The 25332-nt window shown below is 40.5% G+C and overlaps 1 protein-coding gene across 1 annotated transcript in view; it reads left to right on the forward strand.

Moving 5' to 3' along the window:
- Nucleotides 1–25332, forward strand: part of Shc3 (SHC adaptor protein 3) — a 153850-nt gene that overhangs the window by 40359 nt on the left and 88159 nt on the right. The window contains exon 2 of the mRNA XM_010607587.2: nt 9970–10040. Within this exon, the coding sequence (XP_010605889.1) occupies nt 10000–10040 (41 nt within the window). The 5' untranslated portion in view covers nt 9970–9999. The remainder of the gene's footprint in view (nt 1–9969; nt 10041–25332) is intronic.

The raw sequence follows: 25332 nt of genomic DNA on the forward strand, positions 1-25332 counted from the left end.
GTAGGGCCCACGTGGGAGGTTAACTACGTCAATGGGCCAGTGCCCTTGGGAGGAATTAATGCTGATTTTGCTGGGTGAGTTGTTCAGAGTGAGGCCTTCTGCACCTTGGCCTCTGTGCGTGCAGACGGCTCTTTTTCTGGCCTCTTGCTCATCCTGCTGTGCAGCTGGCTCACCGGGACCAGGGTGCCAAGCTGTTTTAACTCTCCAACCACCATGCTCATCAGCCAAATAAAACTTTCTTCTGGCATCAGGTACTTTGTTATAACAACACAAAACAGAGTAAGCAGGTTTTCTTATATTTGTTGATCCTTCATTAACATTTTCTTCCAAGTGGTCTTACACATTTTTTGTTAAATTTATTTCAGCTTTTTCTTTTTGCTATTGTAAATGTACTATTTTCCCCCACTTTATCCCTGTATCAGAGTATGTTTTATTTTCTTTGTGATTTTATTTAGCACACACATATTTTTAACTAGTGTTAAAGACTTTGACCTTTAATTGGCAGGTTTGACCTATTCATGAGCTTATCATTACTAAGGTGTTTGGGTCTGTTAAAGACGTTTACATTTCCTTTGCCTTTTCTTTGTGCACTATCTATTTTTATGTCTTATTTTTCCAGACAGGGCTATTTTTTGTTTTTTCTCTCCCTTTTCTTCTCTAGCGGTTTGGAAGTTGACCATTCTGTTCATATTTTTCCAGTGGTCTATGATTTTTTACACACATGCGCCTGCACGCACACACAAACACACACATATAAAACATATTTTCTATTGTTACCCAGGATTAATCAGCCCACACTCTGTAAGACACAATAGTCCTTTGAGTTGGTTCCCTTTATATTTTCATGTCTGTTTGTACTGTTCCCTATTATCCATACTGACATCTTCTGTGATTTTAGCTCCTGATCATGGTGAAAAAAATTATGAAATTATGAAAGCATAAGGTGTACCTGTAAATTTTGTTGATTCTTTTCTCATCATGGTTTCTTGTAGCCCACGTTCTTCTTTTTGTGGGAGTCATCGTGTTTCTGCAATATTTCTTTCGGAGAGTGTCTGTGGGTGGCTAACTTTCCAAGTCCTCAATTTGCCTCCCACTTGAATGCTAGTTGGATGGAAATAAATTTCTGAGAGCCACAGTTCTCTCTTTCAGATTTCTGATGATATTTATCTTTATGTATTTGAGACTGAAAGAGACAATTAATGTTACTCTAAGTGTTTTCTTTTGTAAGTAATTCAGCTTTTTTCTCTTCCCACTCAAGAAATACTTTAAAAATGTTTATTTTGGCACAGAAATTAAATTAAGAAAGAAACTCTACATATTAAAGGGTTGCTATGCTTTGACACATGTGTACATTTTATAATGCTTAAATCCCTTCAAACATTTATCATTTCTTTGTGGTAAAATATTCAAAATTATTTCTTCTACATTTTAAAGAATATATAATATATTATCCATTATCTAGCGCTGGCACTGGAGCTCCAGGACTTATTTCCCCTTACAGAGTACCTTGCTCAATTCTCCCTTCCCATTACTCTCTTCAGCCTCCAGTTGCTACTTTTTCTAGTCTTGAGTTCTACAGTAGTAACATTCTTGGATTCCATCTGAATGAATTCATGTGGTATTGTCTTTCTGTGCCTGGCTTTTTTCACTTAACCTAATGTCCTCCAGTTCCATCCACAAGGCTACAAATGACAGGATTTCATTGCTTTTATGGCCATGTAGTATTCCTCATGGGTATGTGCCATGTTTTCTTATTCATTCATCAGTTGATGGTCACTTAGGTTGATTCCATTTCTTAGCTCTTGTGAATATGGGTGTAATAAACATGGGAGTGCAAAAGTTTCTCTGACATAATGGTATCTCTTGGGCATAACAATTTAATTTCCTTCAGATATATACCTAGGAGTGAGATCACTAGATCATGTAGTAGCATTATTTTTTGTTTTCTGAGGATTCATCATACTAATAGCTGTACAATTTACATTTCCACCAGTGGTGTGTGCAGGTACCCTTCTGTCCGTATCCTTGCCAGTTATTTTTCATTGCTTTTGATAATAGCTATTCTAAATCAGTTGAAATTATAACTCACTGTGATTTTTATTTGTATGTTCCTGATGGTTAGTGATGGTGGGGAGTTTTTCATAAACTTGTTGGCTTTTGGTTTTGATAAATTTCTGTCTGTGTCTATTGTCTATTTTTAATCATTTATTTATTTAGTTTTTGCTCAAGTTCTTTTTTTATGTTCTGTTAACCTTTATCAGATTTATAGCTTACAAATACGTATTTACTCCCATTTTGTAGGTAATGTCCTCATTCTATCAATTTTGTTTTCTGTGCAGAAACTTTTTAATTTGGTGTAATTACATTTATCTATTTTTGCCTTTACTTTCTAGACTTAAATGTCATCTCCAAAATTTTTTGCCCAAACTGATGTCATGAAACATTTTATCTATGGGTTTCTTATAGTAGTTTCATAGTTTCAAGCCTTCCATGTAATCTGTAATCTATTTTGAGTTGACTTTTGTATATGGTGGGAAGTAGAACTCTAATTTATTTAGCCAGTGGTATAGTTTTCCCAGCACCATTTGTCAAAGAGACTACCCTTTCTCCAGTGTGTGTTTTTAGTACCTTTGTTGAAGATTGATTGGCTATACATCTGTGGGTTTACTTCTATGTACTTTCCTCAGGTCCTGTGGTCTATGTGTCTGTTTTTATGCTTATACCATGCTGTTTTGATTACTGTAGCTTCATTGAATATTTTGAAGTCAAATGGTGTGATGCATACAGCCTTGTTTTTATTATTATTATTATTTTGCTCAACATTTCTTGGCTATTTCAGGATTTTTTTGTGGTTCCACATGAATTTTAGAATTTTTAAAAAAATTTCTCTGAAGAATGTCTTTGTTATTTTCATGAGGAGTGAATTGCATCTGTACATCACGGCAGGTGGCATGGACATTTTGACAATATATATTCTCCTGTTTCATAAACAAAAGTTATCTTCCCATTTTTGTGTCTTTTTCAATTTCTACCATAGACATACTTTTTGTTATAGTGCTCTTTTTCACTTTTTGGACTAAATTTATTTCTTGGTATTTTGGTGGGGTTTTTTTTTAGCTATTTTAAATGATACTGCACTATTGATTTTTTTCACACCACTTCTTATTGGTATAATGAAATGCTACTGGTTTTTGCATATTGATTTTGTATCCTGAAACTTTCCTGAATTTTCACAATGATATTAATTCTAATTGTGTGTGTGTGTGTGTGTGTGTAGACTTTGGGATTTTTCATATATATGATTATATCCTCTGTGAAATGGTGCCAATTAGATTTCCTCTTTTCTGTTTGGATGTCCTTATTTCTTTGGCTTGTTTGGTTGCTCTGACTAGGACTTCCAGTAGTACATTGAATAAGAGTCATGAAAGTGAGCACCTTTTCCTTGTACCAGATCTTAGAAAGAGAGCCTTTGGCCTTACCTCTATTTAATACCATCATAGCTGTGGGATAATGAATTGTGTCCCCAAGTTTCTTTATTGATCCTTTTGTTCTGAAATTAAGCTACCATTGTGCATAAATAGATCATTTTTTTCCTCTTTTTTTCTTGGAGCTCTGAGGATAAGCAACAGGACTTTATACTTTCTCTGTGTTTTAGCTTCTGTGGAATGGGGAGTTTTTCTAGGGTCCCGGTCCAGCTTTCATGATTCTTCAGTTTTGTTCAACTTTGGAACCCATTAATTGAGTTATCTACATATATCCAAAGTGAATTATTTACTCTTTGCTAGTATAAGTCAGGTAAACATCAAACTCCAGTTCCCACTAGTGAACAAAACTTTAACAAAATGCCTTTGAATTCATGGAAGAAAAAAATATAGAACATAATGTTTCAATTAGAAGCCATACAGATTTTATGAAAAATGATTTTAAAGTTCTTGAGGAACAGCACATACAAGAGACTGGAACTGACCAATGAAGTATAGAATTCAGGTTAAGGTTCACACAGAAGTAAAACTTAATATTCTACACAGGTGGCTTATTGATTCAGGAGGGAATGGGTGAACTATTAAACAAATGGTACTCTGGTAAATCATAGTTTATCTAGAGGCTGAACCTTTTAATTTGTGCCATCTCCTATGTAGAAAAATACTTTCTAAATAGACTACTAAATGAACAACTTTAAATAGAACACTTAATGAATAAGTAAATAAATAATAAATGTTAAAATAAACCTGGGGTCAAGAAGATTTCTTAAGTGAGATAGGACACTCAGAAAACTGTCAAAACAGACTATTATAGTAATTACTACACTAATACGTTCTATGACATAAAATATAGACACAGTTCAAAAAATGACTCGATAAGAGATTAATACACCATTAATCTATAAGAAGGAAGAACTTAACAGAAAACCATGCAAAAACATGAACCTTTGATAAAGAAATGCAAGTAGTTATTAAACAAGCAATGAAAACAAGTAAGAAAAATATCACATTAAGAAAAATAACCATATTGGATATGAGGGAAATACAAATTAAAATGAGATACTGTTGCCCATCATTGGGAAAGATACAGAAGATTGTGGCTGTTGGAGTGCACATTAAGAACAGATAAAGAAAATGTGGGGTGCACACAGAATGGTAAACTCTTTAGCCATAAAATGATGAAATCTTATCATTTCAACAGTAGAGATAGAACTGGAGGTTATTATGTGACGGGAAATGAGCTAAGCACATGATCTAATACGGGATCTCAATCATATATGGACTCTCAGAAAAATGTTGCTCTCAACAATTGAAGGTAAAATCATGATTGCCAGAGGCTGGGCATAGTAGGGTGACAGAGGGATGGGAAATGGTTGATCAGTTAATGGTTACAGTTAGAAACCAGACGCTGTAGTGTGCTATTGCACAGTAGGGTGGCTACAAGATAATAAGACTGTGCATATCAAAATGAAGGGATTTTGAAGTTTCCACCCAAAGGAAATGATACATGTTTGAGGAGATAGTTATGCCTAACCTGATTTAAACATCACACAATGTATACGTACTGTAACATTACTTGTTACCCAAGTGATGTGTGCAGTTTTTATTGTCTCATGTATCCATTAACAAAAAGATTGATGTTGTACAGTGTTGTGAGGGTAGAGGACTGCAACTCTTGCATATACAGTATGGAGGATGAGAGGCCAGATTGCTACCCACCTTTGGAAGGGCAATTCATCTCTGTGACGGTGGTGGTACTCACACGCTGTGCAAATGTGTTGGTGGTAATTGTGTAACTCTGAAAAGTTAGTCCTGGGGCATACATAATGCTGTAGAAGTGGTGGTATGATTTCTGTAATTCTGGGACTGTAGTAGTTGTAACCGCATAACTCCACAGTAGTCAGGTAAATCTGTAACACTGACTGTGACTTAATATAACCTTCCGAAAGAAGTACAGGACACAAGCCCACAGCACTGCAATGCTGATTGTGGTCATATTTACTTGGCTGTGAAGTGCTGGCGGTGATTTGCATAGTCCTACTGCAGTGTACCTAGCTATCCCAGAGCTCTGTGACACGTGAAGAGATGGGAAACCTTTAAGAGTTGAGGCCTAGTGGGAGGTGATTAGGTCATTTGGAATTTGACCTCAGATCATGAACCCTGACTTTCATACATGTTCCCACAGTGATGCCATCTACCACGTGTTGATCTCCCTAAGGGAGCTGTTACAAAAGGCTGGGGTAATAAAGCTTCTGAGCTTCATAACTATTTCTCTTCTTTACAATTTATTGAGCCCCAGGCACTTTATTAGAGCAATAGGAAATGGGCTAAAACAACTGGTGTGAGTGGAATTCACATAAATCTGCCATGGTTTTGGGAACAGCCCACATAGAACTCTGGAGTGTTGGTGATGGAATTCAGATAATGCTGTGGTCGTTGTATGCATAACTTCATGAAACTGGTGGTAATGTTCATATAATGCTATGATGGTAATAGTAAAATTCACATAATTTTGTGTTGAGGCTTGTGTTTAAAAAAACAACTGCTATGATATTGGTGGCTGTCGTATAATTGTGTTACATAAATGGTATCCAAATAATCTTGCAATATTGTTAGTGGTATCCAGATCATTGCATTAGCTTTCTGTTGTCTTGACAAAATAGTTGAAAAAATCAACTTAAAGAAAGCAAGGTTTATTTTGTTTCATAGTTTCACAGGATTCTCTCCATCACTGACTGGCTCCAAGGCAGAAACATCATGGAGGAAAGGTTGGTAGAGCAAATCTGCTCACACCATGCCAGCCAGGAAGCAAGAAAGACAGAGGAAGAGGCTGGAGCAAGATATACTCTTGCAGGGTACACTCCCAGTGACTTACTGGCCCCAGCCAGGCTCTGTGTCCTAAAGTTTCCACCACTTTCCAATAATATCATCAAATTATAAATTATAAATAGCCTTCATGACTCAGCCACCTTCTAATCGTCCCACCTCGACCATTGCTGCTTTGTGGACCAAGCTTTTAACACACGCACCTGTGGGGGAACATTTCAGGTCCAAATAACAATTACCTTGGGACACTAGTGGAAGAATTCACATAATTTTTAGACGGTGGCACTGGAGGACGTGGTATCCACATTACTCTGTTGTCCATCATGCCCATACACTTTGCGACCGTGGTGACAGTTGTATTTACGTAAGTCTACAATGTGGGTGGCAGTGGTGTTCACATGATTCTGTGATGTTGGTCGTATTCACCTAACACCACGATGCTGGTGACATCATCTGTAGTTTTTTGTGGTATGCACATAACTCGGCAACACTCCTGTGGCATTGACATAATTGTGCAATATTGTGGTGACATTAATCACATAACTTGGTGACTTTTTTATTGGACATTTGATCCTTTACACAAGCTTGTGGGATCCACATACTTCTGTGACAGTGGACATGCATGATTCTACAGTTTTGTGGTCAGTGGTACATAATTCTGTGATGGTTTTGCTGGTGATAGTCACATAACTGTGACAAAAATCAGTATTTACCCTATACTACTACATAGGTGGTGATACTTAAATATTTCCGTGACGCTTATGGTGGTGTTCCTATAACTCTGACATTGGTCACAGCTAGTTGTGTAGTGGTTGTTGTATTCCCATAACTGTGACAGTGGCAGTTGTATTTATGTAAATCTGTGACATTGGCACTGGTATTTATTTACGTGACACTATAATGTTGTTGGCAGTGGTCATAGTCATATAGTTCAGTGGCATTACTCATGGTACTCACGTAACTGTGAGAGTGAGGGAGGTAGTATTGAAATAAGTTGGAATCATCAGTCATGGTACGTAAGTAGCTCTGAGGCACTGGTGTTATTAGTACACATGTTACTTTGCAGCTATGGTGGTTGCTTTGATGTATTCTTAAGTGCTATTGATGACATTCACTTAACCCTGTGAGGTTCTTCATGGTATTGAGCTAAGGCCACAAGAGTGTTAGATGTGACTCTGAAATGGTCACGTGACCATAGTCACATAGTTATACAACCCTGCAGCACGGGTGGAGGTTAATTTGTATATTCTGTGAAATTCATCATTTGCTCACATAACACTGCTCTATTTTCTTGTGGTATCAGCATGGAAAACTGTGGAAACTCTGTGGTGCTTTTCATGCACGTTGTGATGGTGATGATGCTATCAGACATAGAAATCTGCAACCTGGTCATGGTATTTCTATAACTCTGCAGGAGTAGTGGTGTGGCACTGCTATTGCATGGTAATGCTGGTTATATTTGTGTAAATCTGTAACTTGGTCAAAATACTTGCATAACTTTGCTGCATTGACAGTTGTGGAATTAACAAAACTGCAGCAGTAATGTGTGCATAACTCTGTGGTTCTGGTCGCGGTATTAACACATATCTCCGTGGAATAACTACATCAGTGGTGTGCTCGCTTAGTGATACCACAGTGATGAAGTCACATAATCCTGTGATGGAGGTAGATGACAATCCTGTAACTCAGCAATGTTGGCTGTAGTCTTCACTTATCATAGTGATAGTGGCAGTAATGTTCATATAGTCTGCCATGGTGTTATTCGTGTCCACATGACTCTGTAACACTGGTGGAGGTATTCTCATGACCCATAGCAGTGGTTGTGAAATTCACATACATCTCAGAAGTTATAAGTTATTGATGATATTCTCTTCCCATAAATCTGTGACGTCGCTAACAGTTGTATTCTTAGTACATTGTAATGTTGGTGGTTATTCACATAAGTATGCATTTCGGTGGGATAGTTTTCATGTATTTCTGTGACACTGGCATGGTTTCCATATGATATTGCAATGGTAGGTGTGGTAATTGCATAACACGGAGACTCTGGTTGTGCCATTCATGTAAATACACACCCATGGAGAGGAAGCTATTCATACAACTAGTAATAGTGGTGATGGTGTCTGCCTAACCTTGTGCTGTTGCCTACAGTTTCCACATAACTCTGTGACATTGGCATGATTTACACAGTTCCACAATGGCGGGTAGTAATGTTCATGTGATTCAGCAGCATTGTTTTTTGTGGTAGTCTAGCAATTCTGTGATGCTGGTCATGGTATTAATGTCACTGTATAATGACTGTGGTGGTAGCAGTTCTAGGACAAAGTTGTGTGTTATATTCACACAGCCCTTTGTGATCAACTGTGGTAATCACTGAACTCTGGGCCATGGGTTTTACACAACTCTGCAACATGGATGTGGTATTTGCTTAATTCTGTGATTTTGATAGTGGGGACTGTCGCATGCCTGTGCTATTGACCTTGTTATTTACAGGAAGCGGCCGTGTGGTTGTTACAGTTATATAACGGCAGAGTCAGTGGCAGTGAGTCAGACCCCTCTGGGATGCTGGCCATGGAATCCTCATGGTGGTGTTCAAATAACTCTTGGACACTGGTGGTGGTGCAATAGTGTGCAACTGAAATGCAGTTATTTCTGTGCCATACCATGGGGTTTGTTCACTAAATCTAAATTTAAAGGCACTCGCCTACCATACCTACCCTTTCAAATTCTCCAAGGGCTTTAAATACTGTATCTAGTTCATTGTCCTTCACTGTAGCTACAGCCATCCATTCACATCTTCACTTACATGTGTGAAGCCAATCATAATTTAGCTATACACCGAGATGCATAAACTTAAACTCCTGAAAACTTAGGATAAATAATGCAGAAGTGGGCTTTGTGGTAAACTGAGGTTATCTATGGTTTATTTGAAGACCCCCAAAATGTATCTATTAAGTAATCCTGTTTAATGTTAGTCATGTGCTGCTTTTATTCTTGACATTGATAAACCTCTGCAAGCTTTGTAAACAACTAGCAACATGATATTGGAGTTGGGGTTAAGGCGTCAGTATAAATATACATTTAAAGAACATTGAGTTAAATGTTTAAGATTTCTGCTGTATAAAATATACCTTGACAAAAGCTTTGAAAAATGTGTATCTAAATAAAATGACAAAACCAAGAGGTTTTAGAAAAGTTAAGTGTGGTGCCAGTCCAACTACACAGTTATTTTCCTCTTCTTGTTCTTTTGTTTAATGTACTGTTTCATTATTAGTACGTGATTGCCCAACATGTAGTTTACAATTATCTTTAGGACGGGGTACACGTACCTAATACAGACTGAGTCTTTTAATCCCCTTCCCCTCCCTTCTTCCTCCAGTAAGTCCCCTTTCCCCTTTTTCATTCTTGTCGATATTACTAATCTTACCTTGTGTTTATGACATATAACGTTTACATTCATTGAGGTTATTAGGTTTTTATATATGGCATATTTTGTTTTCTCATGAATGCAAATTATTGCTTTAGTAGAAACAGAGCAAAGTAGCCTTCTAGAATTTAGAGTTAAAATGTTATCTTTCCCTAGATGCCCCTGTTGTAGTTAGGATCTGTCTCTCCTCTCAGCTCTCAGGCTCATCATGATCTACGTTTCTTCCCCTTGCAGTACTTGGGGTGCATTGAAGTTCTGCGCTCAATGAGGTCTCTTGACTTCAGTACAAGGACGCAAATCACCAGGTAAGCCCTTTTGCAAGCAGTTTCCTGATCGCAGAGGCTCACAGCTTAGATGTTTCCACCTTCCGGTGTTGGAGGCGCATGAGGTGAACCAGGACTCATTGTGTTTGGAAACACTGGCATATTCATCCATATGTGTGACACTTGTCACCCCACAAAGGCACGGTGAAGGACACCCGTACCTTTTAGGGTTAGGCTGCAGACACATGGAGTAATCTGAGTATGCATGTTTCATTTACATTAAAAAACCCTCTACTGTGAGATTATTTCAAAAATTAACTGAACTGTGTTCTTTTTCATAAAGAAAATAAAGATTTCCACAGAGTATTTCCCACAGAAGACACAGAGAAGAATCTGAATAAAATTGGTAGTTGGGATATTCATGGGAGTAGGTCATTTAGAAAGTAGGTCCATTTTTTAAGGTGTCAGAATTTTGAATATTTTTATATATAGTCTCCATTACCAACTAGATTTTAAACTTTTTAAGGCTAGTGCTTGAGCACGGTTTCTATGGAATTGCAGAGCCTAGTAGAGTTCATGCCACTAGAATAATACCAGTTTCAAGCCCTCTTACTGAGGAGAGTAGGTCTGAGTCTAGGAAATAGTTATGTTGCTGTGGCTCAGGAGGCTATGTAGCTTTGGCATCTATGGAATTGCTTCAGCGAAATCATGACCTCAAAAAATGCTCTTTATTTACTTCAAAGTACTGTCTCGCTTACCTTTGAGCGAGCAAGCTGAAGTCTAAAGACTGAAATTTAGAAAGTAACTATTGCAATAATTAGCTGACCAGTAATGGACGCACCTCAAGGCTATTGTAAGTAGCACCGTGGTAACTCCTCCTCCCCTTCTTCTTCACTAAATAAATTCATGGTCCAGAGTTGATGTTTAGCCAGGTGTCCTGGTCAAGGCCTGTCATCTCAGCACTCTGGGAGTTTGAGGCAGGAGGACTGCAACTTTGAGCCCAGCCCCTGTGGCATTTTCAAACAGTAGAGAGGGAACAATCCAATCTATTTAACGTGTTTTGCTTCCTTTATTTTAATGTACCCAAAGTCCCTGTTGGACCTGCACTTAGGCCCACACCCCCCAGCACAGCCTCAGAGTGGGTGACCTCTGCATACAAAGGTGCTCTGTGCAGACACAAACATTGGGGTTCTGCTCCCACAGGATGCATTGTGAAAAGTCTGCAGGCACAACCAGACCCAACACCTTTGAAAGGTCCAGGTGCAGTGGCGGGCACCTGTGATTCCAGCGGCTCAGGAGGCTGAGGCAGGAAGATCACGAGTTGTAGGCCAACCTGAGCAACTTAGCACACCCTTGTCTCAGAATAGACTGGGCTGGAGATGCAGCTCAGTGTGGACCTTGCTCAGCACGAGCGAGGGCCTGGGTTCAATCTGCAGGACCAGAAAACAAAACAGAACAACAAGCAAATAGCAACAACAACAAACCAATCCCCAAACAAAACCCGTGGAGGGACACATCTTCGCTTTAGGGAAGGTGTTTCGTGCGGTCTGGTACTTGGGTGACATTCCTCTCTGGTGCTAGTGCTGGAGAAGTTTGAAGGATGACTGTCCTGAGGAGGAGGCACAGAAGGACCCCAAATTACACAGAATCCTCAGGCTGTGTGTGAGCTTACTGCCTCCGTCTGCTGTTTCCTGCGGGGGACCTGAGATAAAGCAGGGATGTGGCCCTGCGGAGTTGATCTGAGAGCCCGGAGAGGCTGTAGCGTGGGGCTTTGAAAGTAAGCAAATAGCAAGCAAGCTGTGGCGATAGGAAAGAGGAGGGGCTGAGGCCGCGCAAGTGTGAACTGCTCCTGTCCAGAAAATCCCAGACCCAGCCAAGAAGTCCCATCCGTTCTGCTGGGTGCATGGCCTGTTTCAGCCTCCCCAGAAGAAGGACCCTGCCGGCAGAACTCAGCATGGCGGCTCCTCTGTCTATCCTCTGTCGTCTTCCAAGATTACTCCTGGGAAGCTCAACTCCTGGGACCTAGCATGCTATAGATGTTCGCAGAGAACAGGACTCCAAGGTAAAATCTTTCGCCATGCCATCTTCCACCCCCTTCCAGTCTCATGTGTGTCCGCGCCCTTCCTAAGACTTCGCGCACACCCTCCTTCCACTGCCTGTGTGTGCCCTGCAGCACCTGCTGCCTCCTCGCTGTCCTCCCAGCCGCGTGGACTGTGTGCTCTTTTAAGAAAAGTCTGTGATTACTAACCTGAGGTGGGTGCTGTTCATAGAGGCCTTGGGTCTGCAAGGCATCGCACTGGCTGGGAGTGGAGTAGAGGATGAGGGAGGCAGATGGGCAGGCCCGGGGCACCTCGCCAACCTTGCACGTCCAGGCAATGCCCTGCGACACTCGCCCCTTTGGCACTGTGGCGAGCAGTACCCAACAGAGTGAGTCTGAGTATCTTTTGCTTAAGTTTTGGAGTTATCTCTTGAACAGTGGGTGGCATGAGCTCTACTAAGTGGGCAAGAGTTTGCCATGTCTTCCTTCCTTGTGTTTGTGAAGGGATCACATTGGGGTTAGAGTTACCTGGGTGAGGGCAACATCCTTACTCTGGAAACAGCAGAAACAAGTAATTGTGCAGAACCCATCCTTGGGGACACATCACTAAGGCCTAGTAGGATACACACTTTCACACCTGGTGGCAATGTGGAAAAGAAAGCCAAATGTTGCTAATGGGCTTCTCAGAAGGACCTTATTGGAAGATGTGATCTTTACAAGTAGGCTACTTGATTATGCTATTTCTAGACTTCCTTTTTCATGGCAAAATAAACAGTTCTTACCTCGAAAGGAGGAGCGAGTCTATTTTCATAGCTTCTCTGAAGCTGGTCGAGCCTCAGAATTTGGAAGGAGAGCCTACTGGCTCCGCACCCAAACCCACCCCTGAGCATAGATGACTTTGGATTTCACCTCATGGGCTCCTTCTAAATGCGCTTCTTCTGAAAGTGCCTGGAGCACAAGCTTCCCAGAGCTCTCCAGGGGGGCAAGACTTAGCCGGGGACTTAGTGTTTTTCCATGTGTGCTTTTTGGAAACTCCTCTGCATGCAAATGTATTCTGCCTGTATTGGTATTACAGTTTTAACAACAGCTGGAATAATTTGTACCCTCCTGTCTCTTTCTTTGGTTTCTCACATAAGACTGTGCCAAATGCTGGGGTGTGGGGATTACAGGTCCCAAGGGACTCAGAGCCCCAAGGTGAGACACCACTGGCATTCACTGCGGGACACTGTTTAGAAACAGGGGTGTGGGTTCTGCCATGCCTGGGTGAGTCTAGGGAGACTTTCTGGAGAAGCACACTTGTAAATCTGGACGAATTTCTCTCCCAGCCGTATGGCAGACCCAGCTAAACCTTTGGAGAGTCTGGAAGGCGGGCAGAGCCATACCTGGAAATCCCTTTGCAGGCCTCACATGGGCTCTACCAGTCTACTCTGAGCAGCAGTTCTGATGCACACCCAGGTGAGAGGCCTGTGCTCTCTCCCAAAGTTGCTACAGGAGTAGTCTGTACCTAGGGAATTTTGGCCTAAGCCCTGCTGCCATTAGGACACCAGGAGAACTTGGGGCACAGGGACCCTGGGGCTCTGCCTCCTCCAGGGTTACCCTCTTTTCCTTTCTTGTTCAGTCGCTCCTCCATAATACCAGCTACTACATGGTTTTCATCTATGAGCTTAAGCATTCGATTACTGTGGAAACATCTGACTCAGCCATTGAGGAGGGTAGGGAGCTGGGAGGCCTTTCCTTGGTTGAACCTTTGTATGCATGTATCTCACTTTGCATCCCTCCCCAAGGTAGGGTCAACAGGAGGAGGTTATCAGGGAGGCTGCCTCAAGAGCTCCAGCCCTGGGAAGTGAGCATGGTCACTGGGCCCTTCTGAGAAAGTCCCCTGTGGGTTGCATCACATATGTGTACAAGATAGAAATGCTGGGGTATCTGCCCATCCACTACCTGTCCTCACCAGTGAAGGCCATTTCCATTCTTCATACCACTCTGAGCCAGCTGAGAAAGTTAGAGACACTGCCACCAGGAAGGTGGAAGCCACATGTGGGCACTTGAGGGAGTGTGGTTGCATGGACAGAGGTCCTGTCCAGGTGGCTCAGAGAAGTAGGTCTGCTGGCTGACAGGGCTGGCAAAAGCTATGCACTGCCACAGTTCTGGGATCCTCTGTCTCTCTGAGTGGGGCTTTTTGGTTGATTTTCTGGCAGCTGCCCCAGTCTGATCTGGAACAGCAGGTTCCTGACTACTCTGAGCAGAGCCTGTTAGAAACATGGAATCACTGGTGTCTTTATCTCACAGGTAAGGACAGGGACCCTGGGGATCAGCCCAGCACTGCCACTTAGAGACACGTTATGGCCACCAATGGGAAATACTTCGTTACAGCCAGCACCTCCTCCAGGGAGTAGTGTGAATATACCACTTGCAGGCTTGTTGGAAGACTTAGAAATGAGAACTGCCAGGTCCCAGGGCTGCTCCTGGCACATAGTAGGTGTTCAAGGAGGTGACTCTTTTTTTCTTGTGGTTCCCGGGGATTGAACTCAGGACCTTGCACTTGCAAGGCAGGTGGTGGAACCACTGAGCTCAATCCCTAGCCCGCAGATAGACTTATTATCATGAACCTCATTCATGCTTTATAAATTTCTGTATAACAAAGTCCATGATTAGTTACTAATATAATACCTATTAGCAATTGATATAAATTATCAATGTCACTCAACTTAATCCAGGGTATTAATTTTTCCCAACTAGAAAGATTGGTTTGATGCCACAAACCAATTATTGACAAACGATTGGGAGTGAGGCATTAATTCTCACAATACTATGTACATTTCACCTATATTCTTGTGTCTGATTGCCCATAACGAGAATGACAATGACAGTAGCATAGAACTCCGACTGTGCTCCGGGTACCCCATGTCATTCATTCAGCAAGTATTTATTGAGCTCATATTAGGGCTAGTTACTGTTTATATGCTGAGTCTAATGTACAGTACAAGAGTTTAACTTCTACTGTGTGGAAAGAGGGAGAATACAGACCTACATACGTAGGAAGCTTAGACAAACTCTGTAGTCTTGCCATTTTTAGAGACAGAAATGACCAAATGCCAGCAATCCCATATTGTTCCATGTAGAAATTTCAGACAGTGACGGCAGTGCATATGGCTTCTTCTTAGTAATCTGGGAGGCGAGCTGTATAAATTCGGGGAGTGAGGAAACAGAGTCATAAAATTTGCCCAAATTATCCAAGACCATGTAGCTGGGGAGTGGCAAGGCGGAGGTCTGAGCTACAGTAGTCAGTACAGAGCCCAAGGTCATGAGAAGTCTGCTCTGTTGTCACCGGGGGGAACCGTTGGTCCTGGAAAACCTCACAAGGACACCGGGAAGGTGGGCACCACTTGAGGGATGGAAGTCACCTGAGAATTACGAAGCCACTGAAGTGCGTTTGCTGACAGCCAGGGTCGTGTCGTCAGGCCTGACTGTGATGGTCCTGTGCCACTTACAGAGAAGATGAATTGAAGGTGGGGTCTGTGCGGGCACTTACGAAGGGCAAGTCTGTGGGAGGATGCAGGTCAACTCAGGGACAGTGTGACCTCCACAGAGACTGGCCTGTCCCCCTCTCCTGACACTGTTCATCCCAGGAATTATACATCCCAGGAATGACAGCTACACTTTTGCTGAGTTCAACTGAATTGAATTTCCCCCAAAATAATAGAAGGAAATGTAACAAAACGTTTGTGATGAATAATTTACAGAAAGGAGGAGGCCCTAGTTAGTACAAATAGCCATAGGGTGGATTGGGAGAAAGGTGGTGGGATGGGCAAAGATTTATGATGCCATCTTTCTCTTCAAGAGGCCCAGGGGGAGCTTTTTCCACTTATGACTGGGATCTTCTGAATTAACCCGTCTGACTCTTGTTTTTGGCTCCACGTGGGAAACCCAGAATCATTTTGTTTCAGTGCTGTCTGTCAAGTATGGCACAGATGTGGGCAGCCCTGTGATATGCGGTGGTACGTGTGGCAGGGAGGGTCAAGTGGTCAGGGCGAGTTCAGATGGAACCCAAGTGCCGAGAAAGGGGGTTAAGCCCAGCAGAAGCAAGAGTTTAGACATAGTGTTTGAGTCTTTCAGAGCAAGTTGAGGGCTTTGCAAAACTTCACATGCAAAACTTCAAGATTTGTTGACCTCTCTGGCAGCCCATCAAGCTGCCTCCTGATGGAACTTTCTGTTTGGTAAAGAGATACTCCTTAAAAGCGGGGGAAAGGGAGGGACCTCTTCACATGGAGATATTGTTTCAGAGGTGTGTTAGGTTTCTGGCACTGTAATGAAATAGCTGAGACCATTAACTTATAATGGGAAAGGGCTTATTTTGGCTCACAGTTTAGGAGTAGCAGACCATGATAGACTGGCTTCAGCCCAGCACATCTTGGAGGAAGTGCATGGCAGAGCAAGCCACTGATATAAAAAAGCCAGGGACCAAAAGAGAAAGAGAAGGGCCTCATGGTTCCCTTTGAGGGCAGGTCCCTAATAACATAAGGATCCCCACAGCACCCTGCTCCTGAAGATTCACCACCTCCCAGGAGCACCATCCTGGGACCAAGTCTTTAACACACAGGCTTTTGAGGGACAGTCAAGATCTCAACTATAGCAAGGGATTGAAGTAAGACTTGGGTGACACCAAGGGGTCCTGCTTTATGTACTCAAAGCCAAAAACAAAACAAAACAAAACAAAGCAAAACAAAACTCTATTCTTTCCCTCCACATGGCCCTGAAAGGAAGAGCATTTTCTCTCAACTTGGGAATGAGTGAATCCTTTCAAGAATCCTGCAGGCTGGTTGGAGTGAGGCCATGGGATAGTCTACGTTTTACAGGCGTTCTTATCAGGACAGGGCTCCCACAGATTTGATTCTCATACATGGATCATCTCATTTCCTACAGCAGGAGTTCTTAAACTTGAACATCCATCAAAAGCACCAGGAGAGCTTGTTACAACATAGCTTGATGACTCCCCACCCGCCAAGTTCTGATCCAGTAGTTCTGAGTTTGGCCATAAGAATTTGAATTTCTAACAAGTCTTCAGTGGATGTTGATACTGCTCATCCAGGTACCCAAATTACTGTTGTTGAGTTCTATGATTAACTTCAGAATCATTGGCAGTGACCATCTGTGAAGCCGTAGCTTTGAAAATCAGTCCATTTATATTTTATCAAGTGATCCTACTCATCTAGAAACTTTAAAAATGGAGAATGTAGAAGACTTGGTGGCTGAGAATGGTTTAAATAGAATCCATCCAGCAAATCTATGGCATTCATTCCCACACGCCTTGTAAAGACCATCTGGCATGGTGCACATTTATAACCCTCATGCCAGAAGCACGGTTGTGCCACAGAGTACCTCTCTGACTGCCCCTTTTCTGTCTCTGAGATCACTCATCCTCAGATATCTCACCCCACAAGGAACCCTTGGTGCTTGTCAGAAGCAGCCTTGGGGAGCAGGTTTGGATCCATATCATCTGGGATTTTGTCTGGATCTTGTCTCTTTCCAGCTAAGCAACCTTGTAGATGTATTTTAAGCTTTTTTGCCTCTCAGTTTTCCGATCTTTACAGGGTAAATCACCATGGTACCTCCATGACTGCATTCATGATTTGTTGAGTTGATATCTGAAAAGCACTTAACTTGCTGTCTGCTACATGGAAGGGCTTGATTCAGTTTCACTACATCTTCTTCATCTTAGTAATGCCATTGCTTTAAATAACACTTCCAAGTGTATAAATCACCAATCTGCCTGCCTCTTCACCTTGGACTTTTCTCCTCCAGCCTAGACCTGGATTCATAGCAACCTGCTGGGTGTACATATTCTTGGGATGGTCAGTCAGTATCAAGTCCTGAGTCCTGTTACTGCAGGGACTCCTGTTCTGTTGATTTTCTCCATTCATCACCAGCGTCAGTTCATCCCCCCTGAATCTTTGTTGTTACCACAACTTACCTGTTTTTCTAAACTCAAAACCTCAGAGTCAGTTTTATCGCTCTTTCTCCCTTGTTCAATTACCAAAGCTCATCAGCTCCCCTTTGAAAGCCTTCCTGATAATTTGCCTCCTTCTTTTCTAATGTTTCCTGCCTTTAGATTCCTTCATTCTTGCTGATAAGTTAATCTACCTGAAACATATTTCTCCCTGTGTGTTTGTCCCTGTATAATTAAGTGAAAGAATTTTTAGCATTCAGTGTTGCCCTTGACTGCCATAGCTCACCCTTCCCAACACTTTCCCCCAGCTCTGTGTTACATTTTGCCTGTACTGAACACCTGCTCCCGTGCTCCCAGTCCTCTGTCCATGACCTGAAGTCTGAATATTCAGTTGCAAACACACCTTTTCTCTGAGCTACAAGACCAGTTGCTCTGGATTCCTCTGGAAACTTTTACCTTCTTGCACATGATATGCATATACATCTTTAATGACTCAGGCTATTTGTCATCTACCCTGAAATATCATCTACTATAAACTATTAAAAAATTCCACTACTTATTAAAATATGATGCACTATTAATATTATTATATAATTATACAATATATTACTACAGCAATATAATTACAATGCATATTAGTACTATTAAGTGATAATAAAATATGACAGATCAATTAGAATCAATTTGCGTATATTGAAAAGGCTATTTTATATTACTCTACACACAGGTTTATATCATTACAATACTTGTACAGCTCTTAAGGGGAAAAGTAAGCAATATAAAAATGTTTCTAAAACTGCTTCAAATTCACAGTTTGACTATAGTGAATCATTTCTTGACTCAGAATCAGTGCTATGTTCTACCCCCCTAAATTTTATTGTCCATTGGACCATTTCAGGAGCATTGGAAATCAATGAACTTGAACTTAGGACAAGAATAGGGAGATATTTGAAATCAAGAGTGGTTTTTCTGGCAAATCTCTAAAATTGATAAACAGCTAATTAAGGAGTGAGGGAGGGAGAGAGAGAGAGAGGGGGAATTAAGGTGACTTATTAGGAATGAAGGAGCAGCCCTCACATCCCTGCAGATCTTTAGACACTGAGAGAATAAAGGGATGTGATGGAAAATTTTAAGATAATATGTTACACAATTTAGATGAAATGACCAAATTCCTGGAAAGATACAGCTACTAAAGTTCACCACAGGGGGAAAAAAACCCACAATCTGAATAGGTTATATCTATTAAATAAGTTAAATTTGTAGAGAAATGAAATCTTCTCATAGAGAAAACTCTAACACTAAATGGCTCCAAACATTTAAAGAAAAAAATAATGCCAATTGTTTTACCATCTATTCCAGATAATAGGACAGAACACTTTCTAATTCATTTAATGAGGCCAATACCATCCTGATACCAAGGCCAGACAGAGGCATTAGTTAGCGAGCATGCACATGAAATAATAACAATATAACAGCAAATTGGATCCAGCTATACATCCAAAAATTAGAATACTTCACACTCTGGAGATGTTTTGCAAGGATTGTAAGGTTGGTTCCACATTAAAATATAAATCAATGTAATTCTCCATATTAATAAACTAAAAAAGAAAATGTATATGAAAATCTCAACAGATGTGAAAAAATTGTAGCAAAAATTAGCATACATTCTTGATTTTAAAAAAACTGTCAGTAGTAGTAGGAATCGACACAAACTTCAATTTGATAATAGGGAATCCACAGAAACCTACAGCCACTGTCTTAGGCAATGGTGGAAGCAATATTTTCCCCTGTGACTGGGAATGAGACAAAAATGCTGCTTTTGCCATTCTTATTTAACAGTATACTAGAGGTCCTAGTCACTTCATATGGCAAGAAAAAAAAGCCATACAAATTAGAAAGAAAGAAGAAATAGAGTTGACTTTATATGCAGGTGACTGTCTATAGAGAAAATCCTGAAGAATCTACATAGAGACACGATCTAATAGCGAGTTCAGCAGTATAACAGGATACAAAGTCAATACAGAACACCAATTGCATTTGTAAATACTAACAAAGATCAATTTAAGAAGGACCACTTACAATAGCATGAAAAAAATTGAAAAACATTATATTAAATTTAGCAAGACATGTGTAAAATTATGTTAAATACCTCTGAATATTGATGAGAGAATTAGCTAAGTTAAAAAATGGAGAGCTGTCTTATGCTCACGAACCAGAAAATCCAATATTGTTCCAATGTCAACTCTTTCCAAATATATCTACAGATTTAACACAATTCCAATCAAAGTCCCCATAGGCTTTTTATAGAAACTGACAATTTGATCCTTAAATCTATATAGAACAATGAAGGACCAATAATATTCAAAATAAATTTGAAAATGCAATATAAAGATAATCTGCACTCCACGTTGCAATAATTAATAAAGTGTGAGATCAGCAAAGGTCAGACATAGATGAATGGAACAGAATGGAATCCAGAGACAAAATCACATGTGACAGTCATTTGTTTGGACAAAGGTGCCAAGATAGCCCAATGGGGAAAGCGTAGCCTTTCATCACGTCTGCCAAGACAACTGGAATCTATATGTAAAGACCAAGAACAACAATAAAGACAACCAAGACTTTATACCTTACACTGTGTGCAGTGGTGACCACGAACTGACTCATAGACCTAAACGCAAGGGCTAAAACTATTCAGCATCTAAAATACAACACCCGACCATGTCCTTGTGACTTTGCGTGACACAAACATTCATGAACTTAGCATGAACACACAAAAGCCAAATCATAAAAGAAAAGAAATTGACAATTTGCCTTCCTAAAAGTTAAAGTTTCTTTTTGAAGTACATTCACAAGATGAAACACAAATAGAGGACTAGGCAACAATATTTACAGAGCACATAGCTGATAAAAGATTTGTTACCAGAAGATAGAATGAGATCTTACAGTGCTGTAATAAAAGAAACAAATAAACAAACAAACAAAAAATGGGCTATGATTTGAACAGCACTTCACCACAGAAGAGATACAGATGGCAGATATGTGTCTGAAAATGCTAATATTAGTCACTAGGGAGATTAAAACCATATCGAGATACAACACATCTTCGGGAACAGAAAACCTGACGGCCTAATAATGCAGAGGCAATGATTTGGAGCAGCCAGACTCTTAGATATTGCTGCTGGGTGTACAGAGTAGCACAGTCCCCTTGGAAATCAATTTGGCTATTTCCTATGATGTTGTCATGACCTTGCAATCCCATTTCTGGGTACTTTTATCAAAAGAAATGAAAACATGCATTCACACAACTCACAAAGATCTGTGTTGAATGTAAATTACAACTTTATTTATTATTGTCTCAAACTAGAATCTATCCAATACCCACCTACTGGAGAATAGACATCCAATACAATGGAATATTACACAGCAACAAAACATGAAATATTGGTACATGCAACAGTATGTATGAATTTCAAAAACATCATGCTGTATGGAAGAAGCTAGACAGAAAAGACTGACTATTATAAGATCCCATTTATGTGACACTCTATAAAAGGTAAAACCACCAAGACAAAAGCCAGATAGTGGTTGCCAGGGTCTGGAGATGGGGGTGGGTAATTGGCTACAAAAAGGAGATGAGGGGTACCTTCTGGGGATAATGGAAACACTGCATTTCTTGATTTGGCCATGCTTTCATGAATATACTTGCTTTTCAAAACTCCCAAAACTGATTATCTGAAAAGGCTGAATTTTACCACCTGTAAATTGTATCTCAAAAAATCCAACTTTAAACAAAGTTCTTCCCTACTGCCTCTGCACTTTCTTTAAAACCAATGATGCCCATTCTGTGAGTTTTGAGGTATATGTGTAGGAGATGGTGACTACTTGTGACCATGGCCTGGCCCAGAGCAATTTCAGAAACTAAATATCAGAAACTAAAATTTGAAAAGAAAAATGTGCAGTTACTTCACCCCCTGGTACCTTTCTGCTTTTCCCCCTCAGATTCTATGACTTTTGGTGGTATCATTAGAACCTTATTTTTCCTTATTTATTGCAGGTCTTTGATTAATATTCATTGGACCAATTAAGGCATTTTTGTAGCAGAAAAGCTTATTAAATATAAACTAGCTGGATATTTTTGGGCTTTGAGAAATTTATATTTTATTGGTCACGGTAGATTCTTTTTTTCTTTCTGACTGCAGAAATAACATTATCAAATTACTGTATAAGTCAGTATGTGCTTACTGGTATAAAATTGGAGTGAATAGAAACAGCATCTGCAAACCCATTACTTAAAATACTACCTTTCAACTCCAAGATGCACTCTTTTCCACATTTTACTATCTTTGAAATATGGAGGCTTCTTATATGAATTGGGGTGCTAGTATCTCTTTCTGCCAGGCAGGCAGCAGTCATAAGGTTGCTGTTATTCCTAAGCATGTGGATGTGCCCTGGTTTCTCACATCAACACAATCAGATGACTTTGGCCCATGAGTCCTGACTTTTGGCCAGAATCCTTCCCTGGCCCTAGCAAGGTCAGGCATTAAAGTTTGCAGAATGGGCATCAGTGGAAGAAAATACTATAAACCGTTATGGAACACAAGGTGCTATATCACTTACAATGTTGGTGACATAAAGTATGATATTTTATAGAAAAGCACAGGGGCTTGGGGTTTAGCTCAGTGGTTCTGCCACTGCAAGCGCAAGGACCTGAGTTCGATCCCTGGTACCAAAACACACAAACAGAAACAAAAAAACCATGATCATCGAAAAGCACAGATCCAAAAAACTCTGAATTCAGAGTGGTTGAAATCAGAATGTGAAGAAGTTGGAGAAATGCTTTGAACTGTTTGTCTCACTCACCGTTGGTTTTGTATCACTGCACTAAATACCTGAAAATATCAATTTAAAGGACAAAGGATTTATTTGGGTTTGGAGGTGTTGGTCCCATTGTATCTAGGACTATGGTGAGACAGAACATCATGGTGGAAAACTGTGGTGAAAGACAGCTGCTGACCATGTGCTCGTGGTGACCAGACAGGTGGGGGGAGGGTAAGGAGATGATGGGGGGGGAAGAGAGAACGGACAGAGAGAGGAATGACATAGACCCTTCTAGGTTCCCCCCTCCTGCATAACCTACGTCAGCCATCTAGGCCCTACCTTCTAACAGTTCATTTAGGTACGAGCTCATCAACGGATTAACCAGCTGTGAGGTTAGGTCCCCACGATCCAATTACCTTCCAAAAGCCCAGCCTTTGAACACATGAGCCTTTTGGGAATGTTTTTGATCCAAACCATAACATTTGCTGTTTGTTTTTATGCATACAGACAGTGATACATAATAAAAACATATGCATTGATAAGCCTAAGGGAATTCTCTATAAAAAAAAAAATTCTGAGTGATAGGAAAGTATTGTGTCATAGTTTTTGTTTTTGCTTCCATGCTGCTGGGGATGGAACCTAGGGTCTCGAACGAGCTAGGCAAGTGTTCCACCACTGAACTCCACAACCAATCCCCTTCAATGTAATAACTTCTTTCCTTTAGTTATGGAACACAAAATTTATAACCTAGAAGCATCTACATTTTCATTTGATCAAACATCACATTTCCCTTATTTTTCTTATGCATTTATAAACTTTTTATGTGACTTTATTAGAAAAGATATAAGAAATACAATAAAAGAATCCTGCATATCTCTGAAGTTTTTTCAGAAACATTTAGGAATAAGCTGAGATATTGCTAAAAAAGGCTAATCCTAATTAGTTAAGTGTGTAATTCCTGAGAACAGTGGTATTTTCTTTTTAGCTATCCACAGTAGGACCAACCAATCAGGAACTTTAACATGTAGAGTCAACCTAATCTAATACCACATCCAGATCTCATCAACTATGTACTTTATAGCTGTTTTTTTTCCCCCAGAACAGGATGCAATTCAGGGTCACACATTAGCTATCACATCTCTTTGGCTTCCTGTAATAGGAAACAGTTCCTTGGCCTTTTTTTTCCTGCTATTGATGTATTAAGATTATATTCCAGTTGTTTTGGAAAATATCTTCTGATTTTAACTTGCTGGTTGCTTTCTCCTGATTCCTTTAAAATGCTATGTTTCTGGCTGTGAACAATAGAAGTGGTTGTGTCCCTCTCATAGTGTCATCATGGGAGGAACATAATGTCCCTCTCTCAATATCAAGGATGCCAGCCTTGATGATTTGATTATGATGGTAGATTTTTTATATAATAGTGTTGAGACTGTATGCAAAAGATTGAGTTCATCTGTTTTCCCTAAAGGCATTATCATTTTCTCATTAAAAGATTGTAATGCTTATTACTGAAAAAGAACACAGTCTAAAGTGTCTACATGTAACTGAGGTTAAATGGAAGCCGGTTCATCTTGGGAAGCTGGGGTTTGCGTTTCCCTTGTGATCTGTGGGGAGCCCATGATGCTGTACATAGCAAGTGCTCAGTCAACACACTTTCAGGCTTCCAGGGCAAATCACTCAATGCATCAGTCACAAGACGTCACTGAGAGGACAAAATGCATGGAGAAAAGGTGACATTAAATTGTTTTCCTTCCTTTTATCCCTAGGGCCTTTTAAAAATGAAAATATAGTCTCCTCCACCCACTTGGCAGTGTGGAAGCTCTTTATTTTAGAAAACAAGGGTCCCTCCTTTTGGTATAATGTCCATTCTCTCCTCACTTTCCTTGACTACTCCTAACCTTGAAAAATGAAGACCCTAGGATAACTTAAACATTGGGAGTTTAGATCTTCTTTGGAAGCAAAGCCTTGGAGCTCTGAAAAATTAAACTCAATTTACCTTTCTGTAGTTTCCCATAATTTAGTTAAATGTGCTTTCCTACTTACAATATCAGTGAAGAGAGGTACGTATTGTCAACAATGAGCATGTGTTGGCTTGGGAAGATGGTGTGTGGCTGGTGCTCTTTTTAAAATTTTTATTATTTACTTACTTACTTTCTTATTTTCAGTGCTGGGCATGGAACCCAGGGCCTTTCTCAGGCCAAGCAAGTGTTTTACCACTAACTCCACCTCCAGCCAGAGCTGGTGTCCATTTAGGAGAATGAGCCCTCAGTCCCCACCCTGGCCTCCTGGTGGAGGCTCTAACACAGGCAGTCCTGCCAGCCCATCCTGGAGGCTTGGGTGCCTGCCCTGAGAAGCAGGTAATACAGATGGGCTGCTGAGGTGATGAATTCCTGTCCACATTTTCCATCCTCTCTGGGACTTTTAAAACGTTTTTTCCCCAGTACTAAGCCAGTACTTGAACTTTGAACTCAGAGCCTTTGCACTGAGCTACATTCCCAACTCCTTTAATTTTTTTTTTTTTTTTTTTT

The sequence above is a fragment of the Fukomys damarensis genome, unplaced genomic scaffold (assembly GCF_012274545.1).
Source record: "Fukomys damarensis isolate Sample0158 unplaced genomic scaffold, DMR_v1.0_HiC HiC_scaffold_27, whole genome shotgun sequence".
NCBI lineage: Eukaryota > Metazoa > Chordata > Mammalia > Rodentia > Bathyergidae > Fukomys > Fukomys damarensis.